Source organism: Manihot esculenta, chromosome 17, assembly GCF_001659605.2.
Source record: "Manihot esculenta cultivar AM560-2 chromosome 17, M.esculenta_v8, whole genome shotgun sequence".
Lineage (NCBI taxonomy): Eukaryota > Viridiplantae > Streptophyta > Magnoliopsida > Malpighiales > Euphorbiaceae > Manihot > Manihot esculenta.
Window position 1 is genome coordinate 24,600,388 of NC_035177.2, and position 13,744 is coordinate 24,614,131.

At 36.9% G+C, this 13,744-nt stretch overlaps 2 protein-coding genes and 1 long non-coding RNA gene across 3 annotated transcripts; 1 reads left to right on the forward strand and 2 right to left on the reverse strand.

Moving 5' to 3' along the window:
- Positions 1-358: 358 nt before the first annotated feature.
- On the forward strand, positions 359-6,654 carry LOC110605693 (MACPF domain-containing protein NSL1). The gene is made up of 7 exons (XM_021744343.2): positions 359-935; positions 1,175-1,413; positions 2,049-2,235; positions 5,130-5,204; positions 5,311-5,494; positions 5,559-5,725; positions 5,862-6,654. The coding sequence occupies exons 1-7, from the start codon at positions 672-674 to the stop codon at positions 6,555-6,557; spliced, it is 1,812 nt and encodes a 603-aa protein (XP_021600035.1). The 5' UTR covers positions 359-671; the 3' UTR covers positions 6,558-6,654.
- Positions 6,655-7,876: 1,222 nt separating this feature from the next.
- On the reverse strand, positions 7,877-9,024 carry LOC110605695. Its single transcript, XR_002486438.2, has 2 exons — positions 8,295-9,024; positions 7,877-8,059 (listed from the first exon to the last, which is right to left on the reverse strand). It is a non-coding gene; the product is annotated as an uncharacterized LOC110605695 (long non-coding RNA).
- Positions 9,025-9,718: 694 nt separating this feature from the next.
- LOC110605467 (protein DEHYDRATION-INDUCED 19 homolog 4) lies at positions 9,719-13,509 on the reverse strand. Its single transcript, XM_021744059.2, has 5 exons — positions 12,956-13,509; positions 12,671-12,810; positions 10,825-10,902; positions 10,433-10,716; positions 9,719-10,117 (listed from the first exon to the last, which is right to left on the reverse strand). Exons 1-5 carry the CDS (start codon positions 13,038-13,040, stop codon positions 10,009-10,011), a joined length of 696 nt encoding a protein of 231 aa, XP_021599751.1. The 5' UTR covers positions 13,041-13,509; the 3' UTR covers positions 9,719-10,008.
- Positions 13,510-13,744: the final 235 nt, after the last annotated feature.

The window sequence follows — 13,744 nt, forward strand, 5'->3', positions numbered from 1 at the left end:
TAATGCATTACAATATCATTTTAAATACCTATTAAATTAAACTGTTTAATGAACCTGTATTTGGATTTTAATCTGACAGAACAAGTAATCCTAATTTTCACGTGGTTTTATCATTAAATTAAGATGTAGGTTTGATTTTATATACAGGAAATAGTCAAAATGTCGACGTCTCTAAGTCAAAAAGCCGGAAGAGGAAGGAAAGAGAACAAAAGAAAAGCAACACAACCGACGTCGTTTAGAAAAACCTTGGATCAAACAGAGTAAAACGTCGAAATAAAATAAAATAAAATAAAATTCCCAGCGTCTATTAAACTTTCACCCTCGGATACGCCTTTTAGCGGCAAAAAGGGCAAGAACTACGAAGAACATCGTATCTGACAATCTGCCACGTGGCGAAGACTGGAACGCAGCCGCCATTTTGGTGCCAGCGTCCCCATTTGAAAACCCCATGTAAGAACAAAATTCAAAGCAAACCTTTGAAAATGTCACTTTCTGCTCATTTTAAAATTCCATTGAACTGCTTAATAGCCACCTTACCTCTTCTTTAAACCCGCGACCACTCCAAAGGGTCTTCTCTTCCGCTCGTTGACGACTCCATCATTAACGCACCTTGCAGTACTTAAGAACTTTCTTGCTGCTGCTCTCCATCGCCGCCAACTCTTTCCTGCTCCATGGCTCTTCACCTCCTCGACCCTCAATCCGCCGCGGAGAAGGCCGTTTCCGTTATTGGGTTTGGCTACGATTTCACCAATGATGTTAGATTGTCTGCTTGCAAACCGGGTCCATCCGGGTCGAGATTGATCGAGCTTGACTCGAATCTCACCCGAAATCTTGTCATTCCTGGTGGCGTGGTTGTTAGAAATGCTCCCACTGGTATCAAGTGTGACAAGGGGGAGCGTACAAGGTTCCGCTCCGATATTCTCTCCTTTAATCAGGTAAAAGATGTGTTTTTTTTTCCAGCAAATGCTAAATGAAATAAACAGTTGCTGCATTTTCTTTCTTTCTTTTTTTTCCTCCAAATATTCGATCCGTGTTGAGGTCAACTCAATACTTAATAATAGTTAGTGATGATGACGCTTAAGCTGATTGTGATTTTTGGTAAATATTCTGCAATTAGGTCAAGCCGTGATCCTTTATTAAATTTGTTATTTACTCTCTATATATTTTATTGCAGATGTCGGAGAAGTTCAATCAGGATGTTTCTTTGTCAGGAAAAGTTCCTTCTGGGCTATTTAATGCCATGTTCGACTTCAGGGGTTGCTGGCAGAAGGATGCTGCTTCTGCGAAAAGTCTCGCTTATGATGGTTGGTTCATAACACTATACAACATTGAGTTGGAAAGATCTCATTTAACATTGGCCGAGCATCTGAAACAAGAAGTGCCTACTTCATGGGATGCTGCTGCTCTTGCTGAGTAAGTTCTTTAAAGCTCAAAGCTAATCAGTTTGAATACTCATCTAGAAAAATAAATAATCAACGAAGGATTGTATTGGAGATAATATAAAATTAAATAGGATTATAATAGTTCCTTTATATATTAATCATAATACATATAAAAAAAATGAGATAATATTTTGGGACAGTTAAAATTAGAAAGACAGGTACGGAGAAAGTATATCGGTAAGATAATATACATTTATCATACTTTTTTAAGTCTAGAAGTCCTTTCTATTTCTTGAAGTAATCAGTATTCCTCAATCACAGATGATCATGATAGGCCAACAAGACTAAACATCAGATGCATGACGATATCTGATTTAAGAAGTTAATGTGTAGTTTTCTATGACCTAAATGTGGTTGAATTAAATGTCCTCTTAATGATCTGAACATGTTAATGCAGCATACAGCATACAAAGCAAAACCTTCTTTTATTAAATTAGAACATGAATGGGATGTTGCATCTCTATGATCTCCTCCACTCTTGGGGACCCCCACCAAATATTTATGAAAGCTATTATGCTTGTAAATGTATTTAAGCAGAGCTGAGTCATAAAACTGCTTTGTCACAGAGATCAATACATGTCAATATTCAATATTGTTGTTTTTCAGATTCATTGAGAAATATGGTACTCATGTTGTTGTTGGGGTAAAGATGGGCGGTAAAGACGTGATTCACATAAAGCAATTACAGAAATCAAATGTTCAGCTTCCCGAAGTACAGAAATTGTTAACACGATTAGCTGATGAGAGGTTTTCTGAGGAGGGAAATGCTGCTGAACTGTCAAGAAAATCAAAGGTATGCGGAATCTCAAATTATGATAACCATCATTGTACAATGAGAATAAGATAGTGAGACATATCACAGATGTAACGACTTAGAAATCGAACCGCTACCGACGCTAGGGTTCAGATCGTTTTAAGGTCGTCGAAACCCGCAACAAGCCTATTATACATCTTGTTATACTTGATAAAATCTCATACATGATCACACGATTTAACAAAAATATAAACATTTCATGAATTAAGACTTGACCTGTGCATGTATCGAAACTGAAATCATAAAAACTCATACTGATGCCCTCATCAAATGCTCCAGTATGATCAACAAAACATGTCTCAATCTCAATTCAAACATAATTCATAATTAAAACTTTTACATAAGGATCATGCAAACAGAGATTATAAGGACAAACACTAGGGCAAAACACAATTCTAAACCGTAAAACAATACATGTCCACATCTATACAATTACAATAGACTAATCAGCAACTCAGCCGACTTCCCCGAGCTAACTCTGATCCTGCAAACCTGAGGTTAGAGAAAAGGGATAAGTTACAAAAGTCTAGTGAGCAGAACATAAAAACACTTCAATAAACATATGATCGTATGAAATGCGTCACAATATAAACAATTCACATCAAGATGGATTTGTCACTAGTAACCCTCTACAAATTCCAATAGTGCTCGGCCCACAACGGGTGCTTCTCAGGACTTCCTCTTAAATATAACATAACATAATGTAACATATCCATAATGTCAGGGGCGTAGAATGGGTTTCGACTTAGACTTCCGTATACATCATGATATACTCGAGGGCTAGTGGGTCATCCAACGTCCATCCACAACAACAACTAAAATATGCAATGCATCATATTCGTGAATTTTAATGCAAACAACCTAATTACATACATGGCATTCGTGATGCATGAACATGCTTAAAAAGTTTGATTTCTTTAAAATAATAGATCAGTTCAGTTCTACTCACTTCTGGCTGATGCTCGCCTAAAATTGACGCAGCTAACTCACTGCAGGCCTCTACGGTCTCCCAAGTCTGATCCTACACAGATGGATTCAAATGAGGGATCAAACATAACTTTTACAAAACTCTAAACAACCCCCAAGAAACTCCTAAAAACATACCAGCACATATATATAAAACAAACAGGGAAAGGCTGGGCATAGGACTTTTGGCGGCAAGTTCGGCGGCCGAAGGTCCCTCACAGATCCGAAAGTCAGAACTTTCGGGAGCATGTTCGGCGATCTAAAGCTTGTCACAGATCCGAAAGCCAAAATTTTCGGGGGCAGGTTCGGCGGCTTAAAGACTGTCACAGATCCGAAGGTTGAAACCTTCGGGGGCAGGTTAGGCGGCCAAACGGCTGCTTCCACTAGCAGGTTCGACGGCCGAACCTTATTTCGGCGGCAAAACCTGAGTTCTCTAGCAAGGCAAAACCCGATTCTGCTCTATATTCACAGCCACCCAAAAGCTCCCTTTCTCATATGCAACAAGCTAATAGCTAACATAGCCACCTAACACACATATGGGACCTCAAAACTTGCGCTAAACTCAACATGCATTACAGATTCCCGAGAGAAAAATATTCATCATGAAACTCAACCCTAAAACTTTAGAATAAACAAACATGCATCAACAACCCATTAAACCCTCAAAACACAAGTTGAAAACCTTTCGAAAACATATGAAAAGCAAGGGTTTAAACTTACCTCTTGGAGACGCAATGGTGACAACAATCCAAACTTGGAGAAGAGAGAAAATCGATCTCCAGAGGTCTTCAAGATTTAAAACTTTCAGATTCGAACTCAAATATTCAAAAACATAGTTAAAAACTCATGAATTCTCCAAGAAATTGAAGCCAAATCTAGCAAGAACATTATGAATAGGACATGGGCTTACCTTTGCCCGAAGATGGAGAAAAGTTCTCTCAATTTTCGGGCCGGAGGCCTTTTATAGGTGGCTGTAGAAACCACTTTCGGCGACTGGAGAAACCACTTTCGGCGACCGGAGAAACCACCTTCAGCGGCCGAACCTTTAAAGCCTTCTTCAAAAAACTTTTAAAAATCATTTTATGAAAACCCTTTTTAAAAATTCCAGCTTCGAGATTCAGGATTTCGATGGAGATTCCGTCGGAAAGTAGGAATTCCGACACTGGAATTTAGCTGGATATTACAGCAGACATCTTGTATGATGACAAGTCGAAAACAGAAGAAGATGCTAAGAAAAGTATGTCAGACATTGTGTTAATCTCGGTTTATCCGTGCATTCAGCTACTGCTCTATTCTTCTTGGCTCAAACCTCTCTTTTTTTCCCCAAAAAGGATATGGAAATGTAACTATTATCAACTTGGAAGACAATTCCAGATTGAAATGCTTATTTAGTTCATGATTGCATATGCATACGGCAAATTTTCTTAGTTGCTCCCTTTCAACTCCACAACTATCCGTCCCAAGTCAAATGCTTTGAACTTTATGTGTTATGCTAAGTCTACATGAAGGACCCCATCCCTTTCATCAATCCATTCCCTATTATTTAATGACTCTCTTCTTTGTTGAAGTTTGTATGGTTTATGAGAGTAGAATTGTATGTGGAGATGATTCATCTTCGAGGAGCTTTACCAGCAGTTTCAAACCGGAGCTTCCCCCCACCTTCAGAGTTTTTGTTCCTCATTTTTTTCCTTCAAAAAATTACTTTCATCCTCATCAAAGGAACTCAGTTGACTGCAATCAATAATTCCCGATTACAATCAACAAATCTTACTTAAATAATTTGGGAATATGCACTTTGTCTAATCATGATATCTCTGGTTTCCAAATAAATTTATGGGACTCTTTTGGAAAATGATAATGAAAATCCTTTTGATTACCTATATTTTTTTTTTCTATTTGTTTTTCAGCAAGATGGACATTCTGTATCATGGGCTCTCCATGGATTTGCTCCCACTCCTGTCATTGCTTCCATAAAGAAAGAGGTGAGCTGTTGGTAACAGTTGAATGCTCCAATGGTACACAACCTGAGCTGATCAGGCCAAGAATTTTAGTTGATTTATTATTGTTGTTATATTATTATTTTGGCAGGATATATTGAGCATTGCTATCCGAAAGGGAGGTGCAGATATTGGTCAAAGTCATTATCAGTGGCTCTCAACTATATCACAGTCACCAAATGTCATCTCAATGTCCTTTGTGCCTATAACTTCTCTGTTGAGTGGTGTCAGAGGCAATGGATTTTTAAGCCATGCAGTGAATCTTTACCTTCGATGTGCGTAATATCTCTCTAGTTTTGTTTTTGTGTATATATATAGATGTCTAACGAAAGCTTGCAGACAAACCACCCATAGAGGAACTCCACCAGTTTCTAGAGTTTCAGCTACCTAGGCAATGGGCTCCAGTATATGGTGATCTGCCGCTTACTCTCAGGCGCAGAAAGCAATCATCTCCATCTCTTCGATTTACCCTTATGGGCCCTAAGCTTTACGTCAACACTTCGCAGGTGATTCCTCTACTGCACAACATGAATACGATCAGTTCTATGATTTAAATCCATTTGCAATGTGATTATTTTAGGCATCTTTCTAGTTTCACTGACCATTTACCTGCTTTTGGGTTTACAAATCCTTGCATTACAGGTTGATTCTGGAAATAGGCCAGTGACAGGAATCCGCTTGTACTTGGAAGGTAAGAGAAGTGACCATTTGGCTATCCATCTCCAGCATCTCTCTTCTCTTCCCAGTATTGTCCAACTCTCAGATGATCATAGACATGAGCCCATTGAAGAACCTGTGGAACGAGCCTACTTTGAACCTGTCAATTGGAGCATATTTTCCCATGTGTGCACTGCCCCAGTGCAGTACAATGGAGGCCACATTGATGACTCTGCTTTTATTGTGACAAGGGCCTGGTTTGAGGTTAAGATTATTGGGGTGAAGAAAGTTCTGTTCCTGAGGCTTGGGTTCTCAATGGTGGCATCAGCAAGAGTCCGCAGGTCAGAATGGGATGGACCTTCAACTTTGTCACGGAGATCAGGGGTCCTTTCAATGTTGATCAGCACAAGATTCAGTGCTAGTTTGAATCCACCGCCAGAAAAACCAGTGAAAGTTGATGTGAATTCTGCAGTTTTTCCTGGAGGTCCACCGTCGGTGACAAGGGCACCGAAAATGTCAAACTTTGTGGACACAAACGAAATGGTGAGGGGTCCAGAACACCTGCCTGGATATTGGGTGATCACTGGTGCTAAGCTGTGTGTAGAAGGTGGTAGAATCTCAATCAAAGCCAAGTATTCATTGTTAGCAATAATGTCAGAGGAGTCGATGATGTTGATGTGAGGAAGCTTACTCGACAACAAATGTACTTCAATTTGTATTCTGTTGTAAATGTTACTAATCTCTCCATTATTTGCTTAAATTCAGCATCTTAAAGTAACTGATTCGAAATTTTTTAGCAAAAGTCAATTTCGCATAAGAATCTAAACTATCTTATTGGGACAAAGGGATCAATCATGCAAGCATAATGCTCTTGCACAGTTGCAATGTTCCAATACTGAACAACTTTTTCATTGATTTGAATTATTATTGGGCTTCAGCAACCAAACCTGCATGATTACAAGCACAAAGTACACTAACAAGAGTTATGTGATTAGGAGTAACACCATCTATTAGCGCTGATTGAACAACTGGAGGGCCTCTTTCCCATGGCTTGTTGAGCAAGTCCTCCAATCACTGTAGACCTTGATACTGTTCCTCTCTGAGGTATTTCAAAGAAAGCATGGTCTGCATCATCTATGCTTCCAAAGTTGCCCTACATGTTAACGAGAGAATTCCCAGGGAAAATATCTGACATGAATCCAAAATTCAAGATGTGAACATGGATTCGTTCTTGTTCACATGCTGATAAATAGGTTAATGGATTTGTTTGCCTTCTTCAATATATTAAGAAAACAAATAAATCATGATTGAGCTACAATTTGGTACGGATGAAAAAGAAAAGTAAGTTTATGCAAGGATTCAATTTTTAATTTCTGCAGTCAATATTTCATTTTATTACAGAATTTTGTAATTCTAAACTATTGTTACTTCAAATCCATCACTAGTAACATCTTCAATCTTATCCATGGTAAGGACAAGATTCAAACTTTAACACCCCAGAGAAAGGCTTTTTAAAACATTGGCATACTTTTCATAAAGGACTTGGGATCTGACTTATAATGCACGGTTTAACAGACAAGAGAGAACATAAGTTGATAGCAAAGCAGAAGTTGGTGGCAATCATGCGTTGCGTTTGCCAAATTGGCCGCACCAACTCAGAAAACCACCTTCTTCCATCTCTAGACATCTAATCTTTCTGGTGTTGACCCACAGATTGATAAAGAATCAATTTGAGAAGCGAAAATGATCTCTTAACTAATTGCTTGCCAAAATTACAAGACATTTTGCTTCGCTTATTCAATACAGTTCCCCACCCAACGAACAACTCTTTACCATTTCAAAAGGGTGTATATTATAGTCGCAGGGGCCAACAACAAAAAGCAATAAGCAAAAACCAAATCCTGATGAAAACTATGAAGTTTGTGGTATGATCCCTCTGTGCTCCGACAAAAACATTAACATTAGAAGAATGGACAATTCTCTGATTTAGAAAAACAGAGTAACAAATGAATCAAATAAGATAAATTTAGATCGAAAATTTATACAGAGTTTTGAAGCCGTATTGCTTTTACAATCTACGCTAGCACTTATTTTGCCCCCAAAAAGATAATAATTATATACAAAGAGAAGCACTGCGAGCTGCCATCTTCACTTTCCTTCACCATCCAGCAAAACCCAGAAAACTGCAACCAAAACCCAGTATATTATTACAAGGGGTGCAAGGGAGATTGTAAGGAATTGAATAGTTAATCAGCGCTCAGAAGTATGATTAACACTTAAATCCCACAAAATAATAAAGCTTTGATCCTTTTGCACGAAACACCATTAAATCTTCCATCTTTTTGCTTGAAAAAGAAAAACTGGAACCTTGATCACACAGCAAAATGGAAACTTTGGATTGGGGAGGAAAACAAGTACCTGAGAGAACGAACGGCTAGGTGCTGCGAGAGAGCATGGAAGAAGAAATTAGCTCCGTGGAGAAACATCACAACTCCAGTGCAACCCAACACAAATAGCTCCACCGCCATAACCCCTTTCCTCAAAGAAAAATTTACCCGAGTCCCAAGAGACACAAGTAGAGAGCCCTCTCAAGCCTGTCGCTTTATATTAGAAGAAACGTCGTAAAGAGAAAGGGCAGTCTGTTATTTAGCTTTTAGTTCCCGTAACACGGAATATCTTTTATTATCTTATTGGACAATCAATAGACTACAGCTGGTTCTGGCCGTTTGAGACCGTTGGATGAAAGGGTAGATGGAGATAGATACACGCGAGTTCCAGGAGAAAAGGAAAAAACCAGTTGTGGATAAAGCGTTGAACTTGAGAATTTGTGACTTTAATCCCGGTGGGAGCCCAAATTGCCATGGGCTTTTTTCAGTTTTTATTTATTTTATTTTGTTTTGCTTTATGTGTTTACGTTTATCCAAACCACCGCAAGCGATTGATTTAAAAAAAACAAACGCCATAAGTGATGAGTGATAATTAGTGGCACCGACCCGCCGCCACCAACCACTGTTGGGTACCAAGTGACCGTCACTTAAAGGTTAAATTACAGTTAGGACCAAATTAATTAACTTTTAAAAAATTTACTTGTTGATTTTTATATTTTATAAAATTAAATTCTTTTTTTATTAAAAAATATTTATTTATTTATTTTATCTTAAGACTATATAATATGAATATTTAAATTTATAAAATTAAATAATATATAATTATAATTATAAAAATTAAACATTTATTGACAAGATATATTCAAAAAAAATTTATTGGTAAGTTTTCCATTTTTCCTCTAAATATCTATTGAAAAAAAAAAATTCTAGATCTAAAATAAATTGATCTTTTTGACAAAATTTTAAGCATTTAATTTTATAAAAATATGAAAAAAAAAACGTTTTTAATCCTTTTCTTGCAGTTTTAGTGATGTGCCTGGCATTCCTGCCATTGGCATGCAAGTGTCTCCCATGGAATGGGAGGCAATATTATTATTAATACTATTGTTATTATTTAAGGTGAGAAGCAAATCTGTGAAGGGCTAATTTTCTTTCCAGAACAGCTTGTAGTAGATCAGAGAAGGTTGCTCAGATTCTTGTGTGCTGTATCCCTCAGTTGAATCCCACAATTGAAAGCTATGGGTCCAGAATGTATCGACTATTGTTTTCTACATGGCACTCTAATGAGTAGTGATATTCTCGCAGAATTCGAAAAAGAAAAGAAAATAATGGTTTATCCAAGACATTCTCCTTGGATTTGTTGCTTTGCACAGAGGCTACTGCTCTACATGATGGCTATGTGATGCTGAGCTGCAAATAGGCATTCAAAAGGGTTTATCTTGCAACAGAAGAACGTATTAATAAATTAAAGTCTTCCATAAACTAGAAAATATCATTGTTTCTGGCTTTCTGCAGAAGGTAGTACATCACTTGTCAAGACAGAACTAAAAAGGATGAGATATAATCAATCTATCATCAAGCCGTCATGGGGCTGCTTTAACATGTAAACGAGATATGCATCGAGGTGGATGAGCATTAAGCAATGTAAAAACAATTAGAATCCCCACCCCAAGGCTATTACTTGTGAAGACTTTACATCTCATCCATTATTTCTCTTTTTTCACCAAATGAACTTACTGCTTTTGTTAGTCGCTTAACAAAGTCGATAGAAGCAGATCCTGCACAAAACCAGCTCTTCCAGTAGCCTGCCTCATCCTTTTCTCCCTTTCTTCATAGCTCAAAGAAGGATCCAAACTGCAGCATAAACCACAAAGGCAATGCTTTGTTAGCAAAATTTCATCTTCAACCAATGCACTCATCTATTAGGAGTAGATGTAATGATTGGCTGCCAAGAAAAATATACAAAATGATTGTCTTATTCTGGATGAGTTCCTTGAGTGGGAAAGTAAACAACGGACACAGATAAACAACTAAATAAGAATAAATGAAGAAATGATATTGAGAACTCCTTTGTGTGTTTTAATCTAACAAATTAAAGAGGAAACAAAGGCGCCGATGCCTTCATGATTTGCTCCATTTATTAGTAAAAAATTGGAAGAGGTTCAGTACCTTGATCTCCACATGTATGCTGGTGCTGCATTTTTTGCAGGAGTATCTTCCACACTTGTTGCCGCAGATTTTGAGATTTCTTCAGCTTCAGATGCAGGGAAATTCAAAATAAGTGATGAAAGGAATGGGTCAGTAGCTGCATTAGACACATTAGCACTGCTTGACCTATATCCACCACCTCCTAAGAGAACTTGTAAATGAGCTTCGCGAAGATCCCGTCCAAGTAGAGACAATGCCTGACTGTTGGGAATTGCAACTCTACGTAATCTGCGACGTCTCTGCAAGTAATCTCCAGTTAAAGGAAACCCGGAAAATATATTGATTTTGTTAAGATCACCATTAATCATAAAAATAAGAAACATTTGCTTATGGAAGTTTCAATTTAAGGATATCTTGAACAAGTGTCCATGTTGCAGTGTGATATGACTTAGCATGTCCCGTGCAACTTTAACAGAGCAAATAGGACAAACCTGCAATGGCAAAGCGGATGCAGTATGAAAATCTTGTCAGGAAGCATCAATTAGAATCAAAAGCTTGTTATACAAATCATCCTCCGTCATGGTTAACAATAACAATCATGATACCCATTTGTTCATTTCTTTTTAATTAATTTTTCTTCTTACATTCTGTTTCCTAGCATCATCTTGGACCGAAAAGATACAAAAGAAAATAAAAATTATGCTTGTATGACAGAATGAAAGACATGGTAAATAAATCAGATCAAGATCTTCAAACAGAATGTTTAAATGAACAAAGCTGATAAGGTTTGGTGAGCTATGTGTTCTTTTTAAGGCAGTTAAGGAAACCACTATAATTTTGCATTTTCTGTAGTTTATGCAAGAAAAAGAACTTCATACTTGTGTGCATCCATACATACTTATTACACAATTACTCCTCCTCCTTTAGGTTGTCGTTAGGACACTTTTCCCATTTTTCCTTGCGGATGAATCAAATCCTTGAATTACCACATGAGAACGGTAGATCAAAAGTTTTTTTAGTTTCAAGAATTTTTCCCTTTCTATAAACAATGAAAACATACACCACATATTTTACCATATAGGATATAGCCTCATAAAAGCTCAAAGAAAGAAATACAACACATTGACTGCAAAGACAGAGGAGCACCGAACAAGGAGGTAACATTGTCAGGTGTGTAATATAATGTCTCAATAACAAACAGGCTTCATTGTATCTCCAATATTGATAACTGGGAGAAATTGCAAGATGTACACTAAGGAGAAAGCCACACAAGATGTACAAAAATATAGAGAAGAAAAGATAAAACGTTTCTCCCAAAAGCAGATCACAAGATTAAAACGTTTCCAAAAATTGACACAGCAACATGCCCCCAAAATATTGTACCCACTACCACATATTTGACACCATTCATAAAAGCAGATCTTTCATGCTATTTTCGGCAAACAAAAAACGTTTGTTGTTCTAAAAACGGATAAGATCGCCAGCTCTTACAATTACTGTTTGCCTTCTATCACATGAACAACATCATCAGTTAGATTCAGACGATGATCAAAGTTGCAGGTCAGATACCCAGCAAAATAAATAATTGAAAGATCAAGTAGCAACACCAAAATGGCTACTAAGTGAATTGTCTATTCAAACAAAGATCACCAGCTTTCGAAACAAACAAACTCTAACAAATGCATAAAGCAAATTAATCTTCTACTGCACAACCAATTTGATTATAGATGCAAGGCCCCAAAAAGTTCAATACTTCACGGCAGCACTACTTCCCCTTACAACACAAAACGTTGAGCAGGATTCCCAAAAGTAAACCAAGCAGCAATATTATCATCAATTAACATGGGATACCCAACAAGGTAGCATCCACTTCCAACATCCCATGGTCTTGAATGAAAAAACATCAATTTTCGGACCATACATATCCAAATATAAAGATATCAACAAAAGTTTGGTCCCCCCAACCCAAAAATAATGGGATTTTAAGGCACAAATTAACAAAACAAATGTCAAATTGACATAAACAGAAGAGGAAAGACAAGGGTCATGAGCCTAGGAGCGATAAACGCAAACATTAAGTTACCAAAATAAGTAAGCGCAATCAAAAGTGTCAGGTTTTGTCAAAACGAAACCATATCTTTAAACATTAAATCAAAATCACAACAAAGATCACAGCTTTAAGCTATTTGAAACAAAATCAAATTCAAAAAACAAGTATATGAGCAGGAATGCACACAATAACATTTTGTTTCAACTTACGGTGACTTTGGATTCGCAAGAGTGTTCATCTTCGAGATGAGAACACAGAGATGCGATGTCGAAATCCTCATAACAATAAGGACATGGGAAATCGGGTCGGACCTCTTCTTCTACCTCGAAATCATCGATGCTCAACCGATCTATATCACATATCAAAAAAATTATAAAAAAAGTGATAAAACTTAAACATTTCTAACGTTCAAGTAGCAGCGATCAAAATAACCCAGAAAAAAAATTAATTAGAAAAAAAAGGAGGAAGAGAAAATAAAATAAAAGACGACCAACCTAGGTGGGAGCTCTGATGATGGTGCTGCAAGGTGTATTGGCGTTTGGCGGCAGCTAGGCGAGAGGTCCAGAAATCAGAGTCCATTTCCCTTGAAAGATCAATGATTTTAAGCTGGTTTTGAAGCTTTTTTCCTATATATCCTTTTGATCAGCTCTAAAATAAATTATAATAAAAATTTAAGATAAAGATAAAGGGAAAAAAGAACAAAAAAAGAAAGAGGGAATAGAAATAGATGCTTTTATCTGTGAGGTATATGTATATTCTTGGATGTTTGACTTGTTTCTGTAGAAGAAACTGTTTGGAGGAATTGATCCAGGAAAAAAGATGAAAGAAAAGAAAAGGAGAAGGATATGTAACTTGTATTCTATTGCATGTTGAATTTGACTGCTTCTTTTAAAGGGTTGGTTTTTCTGTGTTCATGGAAGGGGAGGAAGCTTCAAGATATGACGATTGAATTAAGGAAAGAGAGAGAGAGAGAGGCTATGTGGCCATTGCAGGAGATGACGTAAGCAAAGTGAGAGCAAATGTCGGATTTTCTCTGTAATCAAACGCACGTTCCTTAAGCTCGAATTTTGTGGTCTTAAAATTACAGCCTCCGTCTCTTTTTTCTATTTTTTTAAAAAAATTTTGTGATTCTTAATGTTTAACCTTTTTAATTTTTTGTTTAGAAAATTTTGTGATTATTAATGTTTATAATTTATTCTTTAAGTATTATTATTATTAATAAATTAATTTTTATATTTTTAAAAATTTATTAAAAAAATTTTATTTTTTTTATCAATAAAATA